This window comes from Anser anser (genome assembly GCF_964211835.1).
Source record: "Anser anser genome assembly, chromosome: 5".
Classification (NCBI taxonomy): domain Eukaryota; kingdom Metazoa; phylum Chordata; class Aves; order Anseriformes; family Anatidae; genus Anser; species Anser anser.
In genome coordinates, this window is record NC_139725.1 from 35,586,285 (window position 1) to 35,600,728 (window position 14,444).

At 50.5% G+C, this 14,444-nt stretch overlaps 1 protein-coding gene across 1 annotated transcript; it reads right to left on the minus strand.

The window, feature by feature from the left end:
- Positions 1-4,430: 4,430 nt before the first annotated feature.
- LOC310900952 (cytochrome P450 1B1-like) lies at positions 4,431-6,487 on the minus strand. The gene has a single exon (XM_083839717.1). The coding sequence runs from the start codon at positions 6,306-6,308 to the stop codon at positions 4,764-4,766; it is 1,545 nt and encodes a 514-aa protein (XP_083695843.1). The 5' UTR covers positions 6,309-6,487; the 3' UTR covers positions 4,431-4,763.
- Between the last annotated feature and the right edge of the window lie 7,957 nt (positions 6,488-14,444).

Here is a 14,444-nt window from a genome sequence, read left to right on the forward strand (position 1 = left end):
GACAGGGTGTAAGGATTCTGTGCTCAGCCTTCATGACCCGAAAGGCCATCTTCTGTCTTCTCCAGACAGGAGATATAAACAAGGGGCTTGCAAGATGTGCTTAGCGTTCATTTTGGGTGTTTCAGACCGCCTGACAATTTTTGCCTCGTTGTGCTCCAATTTACTTTGCGGAATGGAGTAAATAACAACACCAACTTGTGCTTCAGCAGTCCTTAAGATGTGCTTAGTTGAGGAGTTAAGATATGGTGGTTGTGGAAAGGAGTAAGTATGGTGGGAAACAAAGTTTAGGTTGTCTGGGGGAATACGTAACAGTGGTTTTGGTTGTGTTAAATTACCTGCACATTAGCCACAGCCCATCCCTTGGGGAAGGAGCTGCCCGCAATCACAAGCATGGAAGAAGTCCTTCCCAGAAGATGCCCTTCTGAGAACCAGCAAGCACCACGTAGACAGCTTTGTCTCTCCGAGGTGCGGAATCGGGGCTGTACTCAGTGCGCAACTTCTCTGTAATCTCTTCCCTTTTATTTCCTCCTCAAGGTGAAGTTGTGGCATTTTCTCTGGTGTGCTAGGCCACCTTACAGAGAACTTTGGCTTGCCTAAGAAAATGATCTGGAGCTGATAAACAGAGGGCAATCTGCCAACATCTGCTGCTTTGGAGAGAAGAAACCCCCCAGAAGCAGAGAACAGGGCTGGGCAGGATGAGACCTGTGCCACAGGCAAGTCTTTGGCTTAGCCCCAAGGAAGGTGTGGTACTGCGGACACCAGGTCAAGGAAGGACTTGTAGGTACCCTGTTGGTCACCATAAATCTCTTTGACTCCTGGACCAGCAGAAGTTTCTGAATGACTTTTTAAGTAACAGTTTGCGCTACTTGGATGTTACTTTAGTGATCAAGGGAGTGGATGGACATGGGCAGGAGGATGCAGTTGGGAAAATGTTTTTAAGCAACTTAAACATCAGAGAGAGGAGGTCAGCATTGGCCTTGGCTTGGGGCAGGGTAGCCTGTTCAGAAAGGGATTTAAAAGTAGAAGAGTTCAGTTTTGAAGCTGGTTTACAATGAAAAGAGCATACCAGAGCTGTGACCACCTCTCCAATGTGCTGGGAATCTTCTGACTCAGTACTGGAGTAGAAATGTCAGCATTGCTTCCTAGTAGGAATGGGATGGTCTTTCTAACCCCCATCCTGGCTTTGAGATTTCTGCTAAATCCAGATTTCTTTGGTTCAGTGACATCCGTAGTTCCTTGGAAATACCCTGGCAAAACCTGACCTGCTGAGATCCTGCTTGGTTTGAGAGAGAAACCAAAGTGGGAGGACTGCAGTAGGCTTGCCGTCTTGTTTTTACAGCAATTCTTAGTGCCACATGGCAAACCACTGGGTTGATATAAATAAGCTGTCACTATTTTACTCCAAGTCATTTAGCATAAGCTCATTCCAGAGTCTCCTGGGCATTATAATGAATAAGCTGTAGGGGAGTGTTTTCACTGTGAAGGGAAATTGAGGTTAAAATTGAGGTGGAGGAGGAGGAGGTCTGAACACAATTACTGCGTGGTATAGACCTGTGATGCTTATGAGATATCATTTCAGGCTTTGCACATGCAGATGTGTTGCAGTCTGAGTTAAGCATGCAGGCGTGATCTCAACAGCGTCAATAGCTAGAGATTCAGTTCTCTTAATGTATTTATTTTTTGCTTTTCCAAGAAAATTTTTACTTTTCCCAAATAAAAATGCGAGAAGGGCTCAAGACCACAAAGGAAGAGAAGATAACACAGGATTGTTCTCCGTCTGTGGAGAGTCCCTGCCATTATAAATGGATCCCATAACAAAGGTCAGCTTCTTATTTACTGGGCTGATGTCAGCTTGACTGATGAAGAAGTTAAAGGCCTTTTGGATAAGGTTTTAATAATCAAATTGTTTATGAAAAGCAGAAGAGGCTCTGGGTTGCTTACATACCTGCAGTGAATTGTTTTGAAGGAAAGATTAATAATGCACTGATTGCATTTCTTCTTAGTAAAAGGCTTAGTTCTGCAATGGGGTCTCTTGTGTGTCTTTTGCTAAATAATAGAGATCATATTCCAGCATTTCAGTGGCTCAAGAGCTCCAGTGGAAGCTGTGCAGCACCTGCCTGCGTGCAAAGGCGGCTGTAATCTCGGATGGGGAGCGGGAATGGATTTGGACGCAGGGGACTCTAAATATACAATGCATTTCCCAGCATCCTGCTCCCATTAAAAAAAATAATATTTCCTGGCAAAATCTCTCCCTAAGCTTGAGAAATGAGGTGGTCAAAGCATTGCAAAATCCTTTGAGTAAGTGTCGTAAGCAGATTCCTCCCCCCACGGCAAGAAGAGCTCCAGCCGCACGCTTCGCATGGCGCTGCCGCGAGCCAGCGGTCCGGGAGGATTTCTGTGCCGTGTCAAACCTGGACACCTCGATCTCCACAATTTGGGTTTGAAGAGCTCCAATTTTAAATGATTTAGGGATAGGGTAGGGACTGGAGCTAGGACAAAGGCTTGACGTAGCTCTGCCTTTGCTGCGTCGATGGGCTCTGTGAAAACGTGGAGGTGAGAAATGATACTGTTGGCTTCAGCCAGGAGCATTTTCCTCCTCCTCAGCCATCGTTGGGTAAAGAGTACAGGGATGTTCAGTTTTAATGATTGAGGGGATGGGGATGTAAGAGCCATGTTCCTGTGTTGGGCTCTGGGTTGGCTACAGACATAGGGAATGACGTAGGGACGAGGAAAAAAAATAGCAATATTACCAGCACCTCCCCACCTTCTCCATCTTACAGCTTTAGGATTTCCAATGAGTAGCAACATCCTCACCTTCTTTGTGTCGGGGCCAAGAAGGGGAAGCAAGACACAGCCAACATGCCGATGGGTTTATGCAGAGCCATAAGGTTGCAAACCTTATCTCATGGCTGTGACACGAACTGATGCCTTCACTTCACGCTGGTCCCCACTAGGTTATAGCAGGCAGGTTGGTTCGGCTGACCGTTGTGGCACCTGTGGTAGGAAGAGACAGACTTGGAAGTGCTCTCATGCTCTGAGATGCCATAGAGGAGGGCTGAGCCCTGGGGCTGTTCCCATGTTCATTCATCTCTTTTAATTTTTCCATAAAATGAATAAATGTTCAGCCTGTAGTCCCAGGAGGGAAGGCTGAGTATTGCTAAAGGAGGTGCAGGAGCCAGCATCTCCAGAAGATGCTGCTCCTGGGCAGAGGGTCCTCATCTGGACCATAAAAGCTGAAGATGACCACCTGTGGTAAAACTGGCAACAAGTGATGCTGAGATAACCATTGTGGGTTTTTTATCTTACAGCGTCTCAAAAGATGTTTTCACAAATGTATCAACAGAAGAGAAAACCTGATCTTGCTTTTAAAACTTGGTGTTATGAAGCTGCTGCTGGCCACCGTCTCGTTTTGTGTTCACCAAAATTAGCATCTCATGGCGGCAGCACTGGGAACCCCTCCAGCCCCCATCAGCTGATGAGCAGCAGGGCACGGCCAGGACTTAATTTCTGTGTTACGCATTGGAGGAGCTCCAAATCTTACACGTGCTGTTGTGGAGGGTGAGATTATTTGTGTGGGGCATCTGCACCTTGAGGAATACGTGACGAGCTGGCAAGGATGTATTAAAATACGCTGTAGTGCAGGAAGCTGCTGTGTCAGTATCCCAAATGGAAATGAATTAGAGGTGAAAGGCAGCTGGGACCACAACAACTAGCTCTTGGGTTTTATGGGAAATCCCAACGTGGTTTTGGGAATAGCATTTTCATGGGGACTGCAAATGCCAGCACAGGCTGCCCAGAGGGGTTGTAGAGTCTCCATCCTTGGAGATGCTCAAACCTGGGCTGGACACAGCTTCAGTCATCTGGGCAGGAAGACCCTCCCCATCTCTGTCTTGCTGCAATTTTGGCAAGTGGAAAATTAATTAATTACCCCCCAGATAATTAAAATCACATCTTTGCTAAAGTCTCTGAAGGAGGATGAATTCCCTATTGGTAAATTATTGTCATTAGGAGATGAGTTGTCCCACCCTCTGAAGGTTCCTGGTTTGGCCACAGTCTGGTGGAACTGAGATAAGCATGGTGTTGGCTTGTGTGGAGTTTCTACCCTCCCTTTTGAGGGTCATACACATCCCTATTATAAACCCAGCTCTGCTAACTTAGGTTGGACCGGTTCATCTGCTTCAAACCACCAGTGGAATTCAGGGTGAGGGGTGAGATAGCCCCCCCCCCCCCCCCGAAACCTGTCACAACCTCTTTGCACACCCAAATCGGGGCAGGATGTGCTCTTGAGGTCCAACTGATGGGGCCATGCACCAGGACAAGTTCTGTCCAGGTGACTGGTCCTTTAACTCTTCTCAAGCCCTGGAGACAAGACCCACCCCTGCCTCCCTTAGCTCCCATCTGGCTTTCTCCGAGTTCTGAAGTACATCTACTCCAAATGTCCCACTCCTGCTATAGGCAGAGCAAATCACTTCTTGCTGTACCTTGGGGCAACTGGGAGGGAGGCAGTCCCTGCAGTTTTGACCTGTTTTAGGGTTGGATAGCTCAGGGGGATGCCGGACAGGGGCTTGGGTACAAGCGGTGCTTCAAGCCACCCCACAAAGAAAATGAGCAGAGACAGAGCCCATGTTGAAGGCATTTATTGATGTGGTGACTCGCTGCTGTTGACCCTCTGCAGCGGCAAGAGCCACTGGCGTGCAAGGCAGGGTGTCCCCTGCCACCCTGGCACTGCCCATCCCTGTCCCCAAGCCAGGTGGGTGCAGTGCTCAGGGCTGGATGAGCACAGGGAGCCTCGGCCGCACGGTGACGGTGAAGGGCCGTGGCTTCAGTGCCAGCCCATGGATGCAGTCCATGGTGAGATTCTCTGCCGGGTTGGCGTGGAAGGAGCACTGGTGGAGGAGGATGGCGGTGAAGAGGAAGAGCTGGAGCTTGGAGAGCTGGTCGCCGATGCAGCGCCGCTGGCCGGTCGAGAAGATCATCACGCTGCCGGCCCGGTCGCGGTCTAGGTGCTGCTGCTCATCCAGGAATCGCGTGGGGTCGAAGCGCTGGGGCTCAGGCCACTTGCCACAGTCGTGGTTGACTGACCATTGGTTGACAAAGACCACGGTGTCCTTGGGGATATGGTAGCCCTCCAGCTCCACATCAGCTGTGGTGGCGTGCGGGATGGTGATGGGCACAAAGCTGCTGTAGCGCAGTGTCTCGTAGATGAAGGCCTCCAGGAAGGGCAGGTGGGGCCGGTCCTCAGCTGTGGGCAGCCGGGCACGTCCCACCACCCGGTCCAGCTCGGCCTGAAGGTCCTGCTGGAGGTGCGGGTGCTTCAGCAGCAGCAGGAGGACCCACGAGAGCGCAGTGGACGTGGTGTCCTGCCCCGCGCCAAAGATGTCAGTCATGGCACCGTCCACGTCCTCAGGCCCCAGCCCATGGGGGGACATGCTGCTGCGCTCCACGGTGGCGATCATGACATCGCTCACGTCACGCATGGCCCGCGGGTCGAACGTCTGGCGGTGCTGTGCCACCTTGGCCCGCACGAAGCCATGCAGCTCCTGGTTGAGGGCCTGGAAGTCGCGGTAGACACGGCGAACGGGGTTGGGGAAGCGCAGGAGCCAGGGCAGCACATCCACCAGGCTGCCCGCCCCCACTGTCTGCCCAAAGCGGTCGTTGCGGCCCAGCAACGCGGCAAATTCGTCATCAGCATGGCCATAGCGGCGGCCGAAGCAGAGGGCGCAGAGGACATTGGCGTTGGCCACCACTAAGAGCGGACAGGGCTGGAAGTAGGCTCCACCCTGGCTGCGCCTCAGGAAGAGCTGCACCAGGTCCCCCGCCTCAGCCGCCACGTGCCGCTCCACCTCAGCTGCTGTCGAGCGGGTGCGGAGGGCCGCGTGGGCCAGCCGCCGGCGTGCCCTCCACTGGGGCGAGCACGCCCCGAAGGCCACGCTGCGCCCTCCCGACACCAGCCCGAAGGAAGGGAAGTCAGGCCGGCCGGCGAAGTGAGCCCCCATCCCCACCAGCGCCCGCCGGATGGCCGCCTCGCCGTTGAGCACCACCACCCGCCGCCCGCCCAGCCGCAGCTGGAAGACGGCCCCGTAGCGGCGTGCCAGGCGGGCGAAGGCCAAGTGGGGCAAGCGGCCAAGCTGCAGGACGTTGCCCACCAGTGGCCACGCGAAGGGTCCTGGTGGGCTCCTGCTCCCCGCAGCCCCCCGAGCTGCCCGGCGGCGGGTCCCGGCCAGCAGCAGGAGGGCACCGAGCAGGACCAGCAGCAGCAGCAGCGACCCCGCGGCCGCCCCGTCGGGGCCCCCCATCATCGCTCTCATGGCTGCAGCTGCTCTGCAGCGGGGTCGGGGCTCGGCGCCGCTTTATGGCCGCCTCCGAGGGGGCCGAGCCTCTTCCCTCCCCCGGGGAGGCCGCTGCCGAGCATTGGGGGGGGGTTGGGGAACGGGCGGAGCCGCCCCGATGGGGCGCACACAGACGGGGTTTTGGGGAGCTGCGTGGCCGGGGGGCGAGGAGGGAGCGTGGAGACCCCCCCCCTCCCCCCCCCCCCAGCCCCCGGGGGGGCAGTGGGGTTGGGGAGATGTGAGGGGAGGAGGGATTTGGGGATCCACAGGAGGTGAGATTTAACATGGGGGGTTGCTATAATCACCTAACCATCAACCCTCTCCTCCCTCCCAGAACAAAAAGAAAACAAAAACCTGGGTTTTGGGAGTGGGTGATGCTGCATATTCCCGCCCCCCCCGTGGAGCTCTTCCCACTCTTTGTGTCCCCACTCGGGACTGCCGAGGGCACTTTGGGTTTTTGTGGCTGGCTTCCGTCACCGGGCGGGTTTGGGTGATTCTGGCCCGGCTGGCACCGGGTCCCGAATTTCACCGCGTCCCCAGTGGCACCTGGATAGCAGAGGTGAGGTTGGGCCAGGACGCGGGGTGCATGGCCACGTTTTGGGTGTGCTGTGCTGCCTCAACTCCTCTGTCCCCTTCTCCGCTGGCACCCTGAAAGTCACAGCCAAACAGTTCAATGGGAACGCCTCTGAAATGCCCGAAATGATTACTTTCATATAGAGATACGGCATTTTTCTCGCACATCCCGGTTTGTATGTGCTGCGAAGCGATTCCGCCCAGAGTGCTGAAGAGGGAAGAGGGGACAAGCAGGGAGGGAGCAGGGAGCTGCAGGGAGCTGCAGGGAGCGCATCCTGCCAGGCATCTGCAGCCCGGCGTCCCGCAGGGTGGATTTTGGCTGCGGGGCGGTGGGGAAGGAGACAGCGATGGTGACAGTGGGGACAGGCACTGGGGCCACCAAGTGGGCTTGCCCACAGTGAGGAGCAAGCCCCCTGCTCGGCTTCGGCAGCCTCCCTGCAGCCGTGGGGTTTTCGGCTCTGCCTCGGAGCTCGGCGGTTTTACAGCGCTGAGGTTTCAGCTGTTGGCAATCCGTGTTTGTCAGGAATCAAACTCTGTGTCAGGTTTCTGCTGGACTCACAGAGCCCAGCACCAGCTGCTGGGAAAATAAAAACCTTTGCGGGGGGGGGAAATGTAATTTGTTTCCATGTCAGTATAGGCATGCAAAACAATAGCGCTTGATTAGGTTAAGATGCTGTTTTGGGCTCCCAAAACACCAAACCAACTTTGATTTGCAGCAGTTTGCCTGGGGCTCAGCCCGCAGTCCCTGTCACCACTTCTGGTAATTAAAACATTACAAACATTTCAGAAGTGCCTGCTGCCCCTGCGGGGTGGCTCTGGGGACGTTGGTACCTGCAGCTGGAGGCATTGCTTGCCTTCTTACATCCCGAGCGAGGCTGATAGGGCTTGGTGCTGCAAAGGCTTTGACGTAAAGTCTGCTGGTCCCAGCAGAGCAGCACACGCTATTTTCCCAAGCAAAGGAAAACGAATCCTGCACGAATATTGCAAAGTGGGGTGTGGGGAACTTTTGAGTCCCTCCTTGGCTCTTTCCCATGCTGGGCACTCCAAAAACCAGCATCATTTCAGGAACAATCCCATGTGGCAAGGTGTGCAGGTGAATAGTGCTAAACCATCTTGGTCTCTGTTATCTTTTTCCTTTTTTTTTTTTTTAGGCTTTAGGGTGGGTTTTTTTTTTCCTTTGTTTTTTTCTAAAAGCTTCACCATCCAGGTGAAAAAAAGCTCAGTGAGAAGCAGGGAGAAGCATAAAGGGGGGATGCAGAAGAGAAAATTAAGAGTGAAAATACAACACCAGCAAGGTTTACGTGGCTATACATGCCATGGAAATGGTGAGTTGCTCCTTGATGCAAGTGGAGAGGGTTTGGCTCCTTTTTCCTCTTTTTCTTTTTTCCTCTTTTATTTATTTATTTATTTGGTGGGGTGGGGGGGTTGAGGGGTGCAAGGAAAGGCACAGAAGGAGAGGGGAATTTCCAGCTTGGAGCCAGTTAGAGCCAGCAGTATGTCCAGGCTATTTTAAAACAGTCTGAAATGTCAGATAAATCGGTCGAGGTTGAAAACTTTGGCTTGTGGTCTCATCTTTACAGCTGCAGAAATAAGTAATGAAGCTGTTATGAAAAGAGGGAAAAAAAATATCTGGATGGGCTTTTACTAAATTCACTCATCTCTGGGAGGGCACAGAGAGCCACGCTGCCAAAACAAGAGTTTGAGTTGCTAAAAAAGAAAATCTTGATTCATTCCTTTTTTTTTTTTCTAGATAGAGTTTAACACAGCAAATGCTGAAGCTGCTCATATGTTATCTTACGTATATAACATATCTTTTCTTCTTGTATACAAAATAAGCACAAGATCTTCTTGTAGGGATGCTCATGGAGCATTCTTTTTTTAATTTTTATTTTTTTTAAGGTGACCAGGGGTATTTAAGGTTTAAAAAGAGCATGCTGGGGCTGTTTGGTGCACTGTTGATGTGTGCTGCTGTTCCAGCAGAAAAAGCAGCCTGTTGTGCTCTTTGCTGGAAAAGATTTATTTTTTGCGTCCTATCTGGGTGAGCTGAGTCAATATTCAGCAGCCAAAAGCCTCAACTTTGGGTCTGGCACAATTAAAAGCAGGGCGTAAGCAAACTGGTACAATCCCTTGTTAAAATGCGGTGCTTGGGAATTCAACCCAAAATGCTCCAAATGGCTTTGTTTTCACTCTCAGCACATCCCGACCCAGAGGGGATGTACTCGGTCTGCAGGGAGGACGGAAAGAAAATCTGAGCAAAGTTGAACCTGAGAAGGAAAAATGGATGAAAAAAAAGACAGAAATTGAATTTAAAAAAATATATATTTTTTTTCACTTGGAATGGGACATGGGGTTATAAGCAAGAGGATAGTGATTGGTTCAGCTTCTCTCCCTTCTTAATAATCTTGATAATAAGTAGCAGTAATTTTGCAATTACAATTGAAGTTACAACTGTCAATGGACACGAGAGATGTTTTTTTTTGCAAAGTGACTCCAAGAGATAAATTCAGCTTAGTTAACAAAAGCTCCCGTATCATTCTCAATACATTTGAAATTTTTATTCCAGCATAGTCAGGGAAGTCTTCTTGAGAAAAACAAAATGTAAGTGGAAGCATTAAATCAGCAGCGTTTTCTTGCAAAGATGGGAAGAAAACTATTGTGCGTATTGAATGTAAAGGCTGCGAGGCAAGTGCCATGGGATGAGGGTATGGGAGAGGTTGTGAGGCTCTCCTGGTATCATCCATGGCTGAAAATGAAGATTTTGGGCTGGATGGGTTGTGTTCAGCTGGTGCTGTGAAAGACGTCTCTTTCCCTGTCTGCTCCTGCACCCTAGGCACGTGTTCAACCAAACCTTGGGGCAGCATCGATGGGAATGAGGTGTAGTGCTGAGACTTCCTCCAGTGCCTGGGGTGTATGGATCAGATTCATAAATATATATATATATATATAATTGTTATTGCAGTTAATTGCAGCTGAAGCTCTGCACACAACAGAAGAGCACAGCCCTTGGTGGTGTTTAAATGCCTGACATTGCTCCAGTTTCTGCTTGATCACATTAAGTTCCTGATGATGTCCTGGAGACTTTTCTCCGAAGCAAGGTTAATTTTATTTTATTTTTTTCCCCTCTAAATTTCCATGGAAAGTTCCTTGGAAAGCAATCAGTCCAGAAACACCCAGCTCCCAAATACATCACGCCCTCCTCTGCCTGGTGGGGGCAGAAGAAATCAGGGGCAAAGTTTGGCCATGGCCCCAGCCCTGGCCGAGAGCAGCCCCCAGGGCCCGCCCTGGAGCTCAGCGGTGGACAAACCTCTTACCTTGAACATGGACATCCCCATCTCCTCAGGTAAAACCAGAGCTCTGCCCTAGTGAGGTGTCCCTTGAGGGCTTAGAGGTGCTGGTGCAATTAAATTAACGCTCTTTAAATAAATCATGTGGGCATGCCTTACATTTCCAAGCGCATTATATCTCCCCACGACATGCCACGTGGGTGCGTGGTGCTGTTTTCTCCCTTAAAGAGAAATAAGAAGAAAGGTGTTTGAGATATTAATCCCATGCTTTCATACCCACTGCCTATTGATGCAGTTTAGATGCTTAACCTGCCCCAGACACCCCCCTCTTCAACAGCCGGTGCTGGTGAGAAGAATCCCACCACCGACCTCGGTATTTAGGAGACTTAAATTCACTCGTATGGTTCGCCCATCCATTTAACAGCTCAGTCACGGGCTTTTTGGTGCCACCCCCTTGGATATTAATGCAAACAGAAGAGACCCTGAGCTACATGCAGCCACCTTCTGAGATGAGCACGTGCCCTTTAATGGTGTTTCGTGGGATGTTTTTCAGCACGAATTTGAGCCGGTTCGAAATAAATGCAGGGGCCGGGCGATGCCTGCTGTGGGATGAGCTGGGGCTGGGGCTGGCTCAGGACAGGCTCTGCGGATCCCCACTGCCAGCAGCGAGCTTTGGATCGAGCACAAGCTAAACAGAAAAACGCACGTAGAAGAGGGGCGGGCAACTGAGCTGACAAAAAAAAATAACCCCGACATCCCCAACCAAACCGGGCCCCTTGGGCTGATGGCCGCTTACAAACCACCACCAGAAAAGCGAATGAACATGAATTAAATGCCTGAAAAAAAACAAAAACCCACGGCACTGGGTGGGAGGAGAGGGTTTCTTTCTAAAATTGAAACAACATTTGGAAAAATAAATCTGTTGTAACATCCCACTTCCTCTCTTGATTGGCTTACATCTTGTCTAGTCTGATGCTGGACTGCTCTGGAGGGTACATCTCATCCTCTGTCTTTATAGAGTATGCACAGCAGAAGAATTGGCTTTAACCACGTTTCTGGGGCTCTTTGGGGGTCTCCTCTCCTCCCTCCTGAAACTAAAGGCCAAAGCGATCTGGAAGGGAACCAGCAGATCATGCCTGGTCTTTGTAGTTGCACCAGGAGCCTACAATTTGTCCTACGAAACCACCACCACCAGGACTGATCTGTGCCACCGGCCCGGGTCAGTAGCTTAACCATACACCGGAGTAGAAGTCTGAAGAGTTCAAATGCAGTTGAGTTATGCAGTGAAAAGCATTACCTTGGACTTGGGGCAGTTTTACCTCTGGTTGTTTTCCTCCTCCCCAGCCGTGTGGGTTGCACGAGGTCGCCCTTCCCTCCGCTGCGACCTCGGGTCTCGGTGGGGAAACCTCGGCCCCGGGAGCGTTGCACTACGACAACCCGAACCACGTGCAGAGATCCGATGGTTTGCGGTCCAGGTTGTGACCTTTAGCAAAGATTCCTCAACGTAATTAAAATCACAACCCGGAGAAAGCTGGCACGCAGCGGGTTTGTGTTTGCAGAGCTAAAAGGGAGCCCTGGAGCCACCCGGCAGCGCTTTCGCTGCACTTGCACCGCCGCAGCCGCATCTGGAAAAATTTAGCGTTTGCTCCTAAAGCTGGGTACTGGGAAAACTCCTTCCCCGGCCACACACAGTGCTGTAAAGTCAGCCAGCTCTCTGCCCGCTGAGCGAGATGCACGGAACTGCGAGCTGGGGCTGCTCTGCTAAAGGAAAGGCAGAACGTTTCTCAGCGTGACACCGCGAGGCTCGCCTCGCTCCCCAGGCCTCGGGTTTTCTGTGTTTCACATTCGCATTACGAGGGGTTTTAATTTGTGTACAAAATGTAAATTGCATAGCTAACAGCGCTGCTGGTTTTCTGGGAACTCAAAACAGATGCAGCTGCCTTTGCAGGACGGGCAGAGTGCTCGCGGTGGCACCCAACCCGCACTGGAGGGGCAGGGGTTGGTCCGGTGGCAAAACACTGCTCCGGAGACTGACACCAAGCCTCCAGGGGAAGAAAGCACTGCAGGCTCCATCTGTGCAGTTTTAATCAATCAAACCTCTCTCCATCACGCTCTAAGAGCATCAGTAGCTCAGCGCAACGCACGTATTTCTGCACGCACTTCGGCCATTTCATCTCAACAATAAATTCCTCTTCACCTCTGGACACGGGTTCGGATGTAGCAGAAGTTGGCCGGATGAACGTGGGCCAGAGGATTGCGCAAATGCACGCACACATAAAAACACTCCTAAGAATTTTCAGTTAATATTATTTCTAATCATATTCCACTGCTTTGAGAGGAACTTTAGAGTTTTTGGGAAACATCGAGATAAGTATTTTAAGGAGACGACAGGAGAAATATTTACTGAAGGAATATTAATTATACCTCCTTGAGATTAAAGCATTGTTGACAATAAGCTTATTTTAATTAATGTTTCACAGCCTTGTGCCATAAGCAACTTCAACCCTTTATGGAAATATTTGCCTGTGCAGCTGCTACAGGGATGTCATCAGAACTTGAGGAAGATCTTACTAAAAAGGTTCTTGTGCTTAAAAGAAACAAAACGCCCCAAATCCCATTGAGTTCAGATTCTAGGCTGTATAAGAGCCTAGAGAAGGAAATATTTCCCATTTCCTTTGCCTTTGCTACCCCAATCACAAAGTTACAAACCTTTCAGCTAGACAAGAGAAGTACTTCAGGCTGTTAGGGAAAGCAGTCTGCATGCTGAGCATTATGTGAACAGAGAGCTTCAGACATTATTTTAGTTGGTCAGGGCTCTAAGCAGACTTTGAGGAGGAAAAAAAGGAGTTAGATGGAAAAAAAGGAGTTAGATGGAACTGTACTGCAGTGACATACAAAGAGATGAACGCTGTAGGATTATGATCTAGACACGTCAAACTCCCCCTCCACAAAGTACCCTGAAGGGAAGCAACAGAGGAGAAACCAAATGTGACTTTTTAACCTTCAGTGTAGCAGGTAGCAATAAGCCACTGCCTTCCACATCCCCTAAAATTGCCATCTATACGTAAATGGTACAACGACTTGTATGTTTACAACGTGGGGCCTCAAAAACGAAATAACCCCCTCCTACGCACCAGTGTGGGCTGTCAGAAATTGTGCTGAAGCAGCAAGCTGTGCCCTTTCAGGCCTCCACCTTGAATAGCTGATCGGTTACAAAACTTAAGAGAAATGCACAGTCGGAAGTGCAATTCAATAAAAGCAGCGTGGTTGTCGTCCAGACTGGAACTAACCGTACTGCCCAACGTTGATCAGTACCACTGTGCGCTAAGCTGATAACCTCTCAAGAAACAAGACAGCCCAAAACATTTCTTTTGATGTTTGTGTGACACTTCTCTCAACCTTTGGGTCCTTGCGGAATTTTTAAGCATATCATAAATTCAAACCCAGCTCATTTAAACCCCATGTGCAATTTGAAATAAGATTTTAGCATTCTAATTTATCTTCGGAGCAACTGAAAACGTATCACACGCAGATACGTGAAGGAAAGCATCGCAAAGGGCACACACCAGCGTTGGTATCTCACTGGATACAAGCCGTGCAAGTCTCAGTTGCCTTTCCCTGGCTCTCCAGCTGAGCTGTTTCTCTGCCAGTTCCCTCAGCCCATTCCCAGCATCACCTCACCTTTTTGCAGACCCTTTGCCCAGCAAGTCCCTCATCCCCCTCCTCACGTTTGTTTGGCCTGTTTTTCCTCTCTTCAGTTGTTTGCTCCTACTACTCATCTGGGTTTCTCAGCCAGTCTTAAGTTTTCTCTTGATCAAGAATTATGGAAAAAATCAGGTCCAGGAACACTGCAGTCCCTGAATTTTACCTGTACAAAACCAGGACTGACATTATAGCCCGATTCTCAGATCAGGTCCTGAGTAGAGCGCACCCAACATGTTAAAAGGAAAAGCTGCGAAGCTCTGACAAGCCTCCAGGCAGATCGGATCAGAGCAGAGCATAAGGTTTGTGACTTGGTCACCTGTGAGCAAGTATCTGCAGGGTCAGCAAGAGACATTTCATCAGCATCAGACCAGGTTCTGCCAGACTTGAGGTCTGGACTCCACACACGAAAAATTCTCTCTTTTTTTGCCATTTCCTTTTGCTCCAGCCGCAGTACCACAGGCAGCTGAAAGTCTTTGCCAGACTTCCCCACCCCTCTGGAAGTATCAGCCTATGACAGACCCTTACTGATGAATTCACCCAGTTGAATCCCCTG